The following is an 8,673-nucleotide window of genomic DNA, read 5'->3' as shown; positions in this document are numbered from 1 at the left end:
CTTCAACCTATCTTCAAGTGTGACCATGCTTTGCCATAACTTGGTGTCATCCATGAACTTGACCAGTGAGCTCTTTACCCCCACATCCAAATGATTAATGAAGATGTTGAATACCCTGTGGGACACCACTGGCCACTTCCCACCAAGATGACAGAGATCTGTTTATTAGAACTCTCTTGGTCCTACCCCTGGCTAGCTTCCTACCCACCTGACTGTCACGCAATTAAGCCCACCGACTTCCAGTTTTCTCATGAGAACATCATGGGATACCAGATCAAAAGCTTTAGGAAGTTGAGGTATATAATGTCAACCTCCTCTCTCTTATCTGGGGGGCCAGTTACCTGATCATAAACAGATATGATGTTGGTGAGACAAGGCCTGCCTGTGACTAAGCCATGCTGGCTGTCATTCAGAAACTTTCTGCAAGCCTATAACACATAGACTCCTTAATATTTTTTTGTAGGATTTTCTCTAGGATAGAAGTTAGGCTAACTGAACTATAGTTACCTGGGTCCTCCCTTCTCCCGTTCTTGAAGATGGGCAGAACATTGGCCCTTTTGCAGTCCTCAGGGACCTCTCCTGAGCACCGCAAGTTTTGGAAGAGATTCTCCAGGGGTTCCATGATTACATTGGCCAGCTCCTTAAGCACTCTCAGATGAAGTTCATCTGGTTCTGCTAACTTATATATGTCCAACTGATCACACCCCAGTGCTATGGCAATAGTAGGAAGACGGTCATTTGAAACCTGTTCATTCTGTACTCTAGCTGGGATTTCCCCCTTGGCCTGGTGAAAGACCAAAGCAAAATAGTCATTGAGGAGTTGTTTTCTTCTGAGTGCCAGTGACTAGCTCTCCTGAGTTGTTGATCATGGACTCACCCTCCCATCCATTTTCCTCCTGTTCCCTACATACCTAAAGAAGGACTTCTTGTTGTCCTTAATTTCTGTTGCTAATTTTAGTTCAGTCTCCGCCTTAGTTTTTCTAATCTGATCCCTACAAGTGTGGGCCATTGCCATACAGTCTTCCTTGGGGGCTGTCCCTAGCTTCCATTGACTGTATGCTTCTTTCTTCTTTTTTAAGAGGACCATGATTTCCCTATTTAGCCAAAAGTGCTTCCCAGCCCTTTCTTACATTTCCTCCACATGGGAATGGACTTCTTTTGTGCTTCAAGAACTGTGCCTTTTAGGAATGAGCACTCTTCATGCACGACTTTCATCTTTGGTCTGTTGTCCCACAGCACTTTCCCTACTAGTCACCTGAGCTTGTTGAAGTTTGCATTTTTGAAGTCCCAAACTTCAAGCCTGCTATTGATTTGTCTGCCGTGCAACAGACCATGAACATAATGGTTTAATGGTCACTATCACTAAGGCTGCCCTCTATGTTTAAGTCAGTCATTAGCTTATCTCCTCTGGCCAGGACCAAGTCTAGAAGAGTGTTACCTCTCATTGGCCCATGCACCTCCTGAATCAGAAAAACCTCTTTGAGGAAGGTCAGGAAGGAACATGGCTTATCTGACTTAACCAAGTGTTTTTCCCAACAGATGTCTGGATAACTGAAGTCTCCCATGGTGACCATCTCCCATGCACACACAACCCCTGTTAATTCTTGGGAGAAGTCTAGAACAAGTTCTTTGTCCTAATTTGATGGTCTGTAATATACAACTACAATTAGATCTCTCTCACCATGTCCTGTGCCCCGCCTCCCCACAGCTTGACCCAGAGGGCTTCAAGCCATTCTTTTTTGGAGCCGATGTTGGTCTCCAAGGAGGTTTACTGCTCCTTCACATAGACAGGTACATATTCACCTTTTCCCCCTAGTCAGTCCCTTCTCTGCAGGGTGTAGCTCTCTGTGGCTACAATCCAATCATGTGAAGAGCACCACCAGGTCTCTGTAATCCCTACTACATTGTAATGCCCACTGGAGAGTAAGAGGGCTTGTTCCTCATGATCCTGACATTAGTGTACATGCACCTAAGTCCTCCTACTGAGGGCTTCAACTTCCTGTCACAATGAAGTAGAGCTATTCCCTCAGCTCCCACAAGAGTGACCCTCCTGAAGTCCATATCTATGGAGCTTGCTTGGATGTCAGTCCCTGGGCATGCTCCAGTGAGTGTTTCCCCATCCCTCAGCAATCTTAGTTTAAAGCCCTATCAAGAACATTGGCCATCCTGGCTGAGAACAGGGACTTACCTCTCTGTGTCAGGTGGATGCTGTCTCTTCCCAGGAGTCCTCTCTCCCTGAAGTGTGCATGGTTGTTGAGGAAGCCCAAGCCCTCTCAGTGGAACCATCATCGGACACTTCCTCAGTGTACCCTTCCCTCCTAGGACTGTGGCCTGCAACAGGGAGCAGAGAGGAAAAGACTACCTGAGCTCTTGACCCCTTGAACCCAGCCTCCAGAGCCTTCTAGTCACTCATGACCTGGTCCAGATTACTCCTGGTCATGTCATTTGTTCCCACATGGATGAGGAGCACGGGGTAATAGTTAGCGGGCCGGACAAGCCTCTTTGCAACATCTCGGATGTGGGCCTCAGGGAGGCAGCAGACCTTATGGGCTAAGGGGTCCGGGCAGCAGATACATCCCTCAGTGCCCCACAGGATGGAGTCCCCCACCACCACCACCTTGCACTTCCTCCTGGGGGCAGCAGCACAGGGCTTACCTTCCTCTTCCTCCAGTGTCATCATCGGAGCCTCCTCATGCCTGGAGAGGAGAGTGTAACTGTGGTGTAGAGCCAGGGGAGGAACACCCATAGCCTGTGTTTCCTGAAGCCATGACATGGGTGCTTGAGCAACTGACTGTCTCTGTCTTTGGGCAGAAGCAGTTCTAGCTCTGTATTGATTATTTCCTCTCCTTAGTCTGTGGTTTTGTAGGTGTTAATCCTTGCTCATTAACTTGTTATCTAGTAGCTAGCTACTGTTTATTGAGCTGGTCCCTGAGTGAAACATGATTGATTGGTAACACAGTAGCTTAGCAGCAAGGTCTGCACTAGTCCCTGTCCCCCCCCCCCATGCCTCAAGACAGACACAGTTGCACAAGCACCCATGACATGAGTTTTGCCTGTCAGCAGCCAGAGGTGCAGGGCCCCAGAACCCAGAAGCCCCTGAACTTATCCCCTTAACAGCTAGCAGACTTTGTGCCTACATCAGGGGCTAGCAGGCCTGCAGCTTTCATCCTGCTGCATCTTAACACACATACTGTCACCCAGTTTTGATGGTCCGCAGCTTGAGGTGCAGTTTCTCTGAAACCCCTACACCTATCTCCTTGAAACTTGGCAGGCTTTCCAGCTTCACTCAGGGCTACTAACCCTAAAGGTTTTACCCTACTGTAGCTTAACATGTATATGTGACATTAGTTTTGCTTTTGAGAATTTGGGGTGCAGTTTCCCCTAAACCCCTGCACCTAACTGCTTGAAGCTCAGTAGGCTTTGATGACTCTGTATAGGCTACCATTGATGCAGTTTTCACCCCACTGTGGCTTAACACACACACGACATGAGTTTTACTTTCAGAAACTTGAGGTGCAGTTTCCCAGAGACCCCTGCACCTATCACCTAGAAGTTTGGCAGCAGCAACAGCTCCCTCCCCCCCACAAAACCACCTGTAGCTCTGCCTCTGCCTCTGCCTCCTCCCATGGAGCAGTGGGGCTTTCCTCCACCTGAGGCAGCAGCGACAGCAGTGGCAACTTCCTCCTCCCAGCCCACCCTCCTCCACCTCCTCCTGTGGAGCAGTGGGGCTTCCCTCTGCATGAGGTGGCAGCAGTATGGTAGCCAGAACCAGAGGGGTTACTATCATGAGCAATAAATATATGCTCTTGAAGACATCCAGGCAATTGTTTACCAGTTAAGATTAGGTAATGCAAAGTTTGCAACCTGCAAGTGGAATTTGTCTGTCACAATTTAACCAAAGTGTTGAATCTAACTGTTTGCACAGATCATGGGCCCCAAAAACAAGCCAAACTACAAGATTAGCTGATTTAACAGTTTTTTTAAAGGTCAGCTGTAACAAGATCTGACCACGTAACATAATTAGCACATTCCAAGGACGCTAAGAAATAAAAAACCCCTAAGAATTAAGCTTGGGCAGAGTAATGCTAATTTCAAACTTCAAAGTAATGTGGTGCAATTTGCTTATTGGGTAATCTTTCATGAAAATTTCTAACACCTTTTGATCCCATAGGGTAACAGCTATAAGGCAAGATTGTGAGTGGCTCCAAAGCCAACAGATTAGCATAAGATAAGTCATAAAGGAATGTGCATGTCAAGTGACCAGTTAGAAGGACGGGACAGAATGACCATTGCTGTACCAAGCCTGACTCCCAGTGTGAGTGAGGACCAGATCCTGACCAAGGGACCTTCCCGGTGACTCCTTGGACAGCGTTGATCGGGGATGCCAGACTTCACTGGAACAACTTGGCGCACACCTGGCATAGAGGGACTGCCAATAAGTTGCCAACCCCATGTGGGAACTCTTTGTCATTCTATCTATTGTTATACTGACTATTAGCTCTTTATTACTGTACTATCTGTTTGTCACATTAACCTTTCTGTTAACTGTTGTATGCTAAGCTACAAGTAAATTTGCCTTTACTTCACTCCTGACTTGCCTCCTCGATCTGGAACTGAGCAACCTAATGGCTGATACACTCACAGTGCTTAGCTAGCCTGTGACACAGAAGCAGCAGCCCCTCCATCCCCACCACCCACCCACTCCATCTCCACCACCTCCCTCGGAGCAGTGGGGCTTTCCTCTGCTTGTGGTGGTGGCCATGGTGGCAGCAGCTCCATCTCCTTTACCCACCTTCTCGTCTCTGCCTCCACCTCCTCCCATGGAGCAGTGGGGCTTCTCTCCACCTGAGGAGGCAGTGGCAGCTCTTCCTTCCCCCCTGCCTGCCCACCTCTGCCTCCTACCCGCCTAGCTGCCCACTTCCGCCTCCTCCTGCAGAGCAGCAGGGCTACCCTCCACCTGAATAGGTGGTGGCGGTGGCTGCCATGGCTCCTCCCTCTCTCCCGCCTGCCCGCCTCTGCCTCCCCCCACAGAACAGTGCGGCTTTCCTTCACTTCAGGTGGTGGCAGCAGCTCCCTCCCTGCTGCCCACCTGCCTGCCTCCGCTTCTGCCTCTGCCTTCTCCCACAGAGCAGTGAGGCTTCCCTCCATCTGAGGAAGTGGTAGTAGCAGCAGCAGTAGCATCAGTGGCAGCTTGTCCTTCACCCACCCGCCCACCTGCCTCCACCTCTGCCTTTGGTACCACACACTGCACATGCAGGTGTTCCCCACATTGCTACCTTGTAGCAGATGGTCTTTATTTAATTTCAGTTTTCCTGTGGTCATGGGGCCTAGCATCCCCTCCTTATTACCTACCTATGCAAAGAGGCATGACCCAGAGTCTGTGGAGGGGTACTGCTTTGGCCCATGGACATGGATTTTGTGAGGGTGGGGAGCAGGAAGTGTCCTGGCAGAGATCACTGTGCAGCAGCTCTCTTTGGGGCAAACTGCCTATGTTCTTGATATGGCAAGTTGAAGGAGATTAAGCAGTATCTTGGGGCCTCAGTAAGACCAACGGAGTCACTATGGTTTGTCTCTGTGGCTTCAGACGAATGGTTGTATAAATCTATACTATAACAAGGCCTACAAGAAGCAAGTTCTTGGGCAATATAATGTACTGTGGGAAGAAATAAGTTTGAAAAGGGTGAGAAAAATGTGGTGTACTTTGCAACCATAAGAGATGATGGGAAGCAGGTATTTGCTTGCAGTTAGAACTTAATTTATCAGGTGACTGTCTATCATGGAATGACTGAAGATCTTTTTCTTTCTGTATTTTAGCATGAGAATCTTTCTGCTAGTGCAGATAACCCATTTATGCTTAACTTAGAGTGTTACAGAGATGTACTTAACACTTACTATATCTATCTAAAAATGCTGATATCAAGAAATTTTCTCAGAGAAAGCAGGTACTTCTTGTGAATTTTTTGTTCTGTGAAGAACCCGCTTTTCTACCCAGAAAATGTTTTCATCTAGTTGTTGCCATTTCGTACGAAGCAACTTTGTACCTTAGGATGGAATCATTCATGTTCTAAGCAATTTTCCATGTCTAATTCAAGTTGAAAACGGCTTCCTTGCAGGGGAAATTTCCAGAGGATCCTCCTCAGCAAAGCCGAGTTTGTAATTATTCTAATTAAGAGAAGGAAAACAAATAAAGTAGATGCATATTTTGGCACTAGGCATCTGGGAACAATTACTGCAATCTCCTAAAAGGAAAGTTTATGATAACAAATGTGCAAGGCCCAAGACTGAGACATGTACCACACTCCTGGGATTTTATCCCTCACTGACTTTTAATAGCAACACAAAAATACCCCACTCCTCCACCTGTATATAAATAGAAAAGTGAGCAGTCTGCCTCTCCGTGAAGCAGAGAGACACAATAGTTTTACCCTTCTGCAGAGGTGGAATTCCCTATCCCTTCAGCACTGCACCCTGGATACAGTGAACAGTCCTACCTTCCTAAGTACTGGTATTTGAAAATGTGCTTGCTTGCAATTACAAGGATGACAAATGGCACCTGAAGTTACTATTTGTTTCATGTTCAAAATGGGATGAGGCAAAACTGGTAGAATGGATACGTTCATGAAACATAGAAGCCTCTGTGATACAGATGACAGGCTGTTAACTAAATGAGCATCTGAGTTACACACTTTCAATCTGGAATTGGATTCACCTTCCTACTTCCCTAAAGTGGAACTGGAGGTCTGGAGCTCTGTGTTATAACCCTTAACCCTTAACAAAATAAGCTATAGATGAAAAATAAGGATGGGTGTGGGTTTCCTGGATGCTCGTGGGGGACCTCAACTGCATCATCAGTGAGGAAGACAGGGTTAGCAGAGTCAGCAGGACAAGCATGGAAAGATTCTCCAGTCAGCTGAAGCAGCTTTCCATGATCATAGCCTGGTGGATGCAGTCAAAGGCACCCAGGGACCTGGGGGACTCTTCACCAGAGTGGATCCTGCGGGCAGCACCAAGTCCAGAATCAACTTTGTTTTCCTCTCCACGGGCTGAAAGGCAGAGAAGGCCCACTGTACACCCATGTGTTTCTCAGACCAGTGCTTCCTCAGCCTCCAGGCCAATCTGGGGGTACAGCTGGAAAGAGGCAGAGGAGTGTGGAAGCTGAACACCAGCTTCCTGGAAGACAAGCAGAACAGACACAGATATAGAGAGCACTATGCAGGCTGGAGGTTTTAGCTTCTCTCATCTGGAACTCCCTCCTCCTTGAGTTCTGGAAGCATTTTCTGCAAGCAACCCAGGAAGCAAAGATAATTTGGGGTATTGTTTGGGCAGTATATGTTACATAAGTTATATTAGTTGTAAAAGACCCACTTCATCTACACTAGAATGATCCTAACAATGTAAACACATGTAATTTATGCAATGCTCTTCCCTCCACCCATAATCATACAAACTTTCTCCCAGCAGGTGCAAAACAGTGTGGTACATGCAAGCCCATAAACACGGCTCTGGGTAATCACACCACAGTGAACTACTTCATCCTCCAGGGGCTGACAGATCATGAAGACCTGCTGATTCCCCTCTTCATGCTGTTCCTACTGATTTATATCACCACCCTTCTGGGGAACCTGGGAATGATCCTGTTGATCAGGTACAGTTCCCAGCTTCGCACACCTATGTATTTCTTCCTCAGTAACTTGTCTCTTGTTGATCTCTGCTATTCTTCAGTTTCTGCTCCAAGGTTGCTGGCTGGCATCTTAGGAAATGCCAAAGCTATTTCCTATAGTGCCTGTGTTGTCCAGACTTTCCTTTTTTTCTGGTTTTTGACCACAGAAGTGTTTCTGTTGGCTGCGATGGCTTATGACCGCTACATAGCCATCTGCAACCCGCTGCTCTATACTGTGGTTATGAGTAAGAAGCTTTGTGTTCAACTAGTGGCTTGGTCATATCTCGGGGGTCTTTTGAACTCACTGACACACACATGCAGCTTGTTGAGACTGTCATTCTGTGGACCCAATATCATCAAACATTTCTTTTGTGACCTCCCTCCTTTACTGAAGCTTGCCTGCTCAGATACCCATATCAATGAGATTCTCTTCTTAGTCTTATCAACAGCTATAGGCTCTTTCAGCACATTGATTATCATTATCTCCTATCTGTACATTCTTTTTGCCATCCTAAGGATCCATTCAGCTGAAGGCAGACGCAAAACCTTCTCCACCTGCACCTCTCACCTGACAGCTGTCATCGTCTTCACAGGGTCTCTTATTTTTAGTTACATCCAACCTATTTCCAGCTACTCACTGGAGCAAGAGAAAGTATCAGCTGTGTTTTATTCTCTTGTAGTTCCCATGCTGAACCCCCTGATCTACAGCCTGAGGAACAAAGAGGTGAAGGATAACCTAAGAAGGACAATTTTCAGGAAAAAACATTTTCAATTAACTTAATTATCAGAATGAATGTGATACTTTGCTTGGACTGATTGGAATAAATAGAGAAGTTAACTTCTGTCAGTGACTAGAGCTTTCTACTACATGAATGTTCTTTCACATTCACCACCAAATCAGTCAAACTTATATGCACATACACACAGATTGACAGGGCATGCCTGAGTCGGGCTGGGTTATTCAGCATTGACAGGCTAAAGCCTTCAGCGTGGAGGAAATTATGGGCAGGATG

At 46.9% G+C, this 8,673-nt stretch overlaps 1 protein-coding gene across 1 annotated transcript; it reads left to right on the top strand.

Moving 5' to 3' along the window:
* The first annotated feature begins 7,505 nt into the window (after positions 1 to 7,505).
* LOC149871162 (olfactory receptor 5J3-like) lies at positions 7,506 to 8,441 on the top strand. Its single transcript, XM_090034852.1, has one exon. It carries the CDS (start codon positions 7,581 to 7,583, stop codon positions 8,439 to 8,441), a length of 861 nt encoding a protein of 286 aa, XP_089890978.1. The 5' UTR covers positions 7,506 to 7,580.
* Positions 8,442 to 8,673: the final 232 nt, after the last annotated feature.

Source organism: Crocodylus siamensis, chromosome 2 (genome assembly GCF_052110815.1).
Source record: "Crocodylus siamensis isolate JL-2025a chromosome 2, ASM5211081v1, whole genome shotgun sequence".
NCBI classification, from domain to species: domain Eukaryota; kingdom Metazoa; phylum Chordata; order Crocodylia; family Crocodylidae; genus Crocodylus; species Crocodylus siamensis.
Note: the sequence above shows the minus strand (reverse complement) of the source record. Positions and strands in the feature narration are given on the sequence as shown.

Coding starts and splice junctions, on each gene's coding strand:
- LOC149871162 (XM_090034852.1), top strand. CDS start 7,581: ATGCTGTTCCTACTGATTTATATCACCACCCTTCTGGGGAACCTGGGA.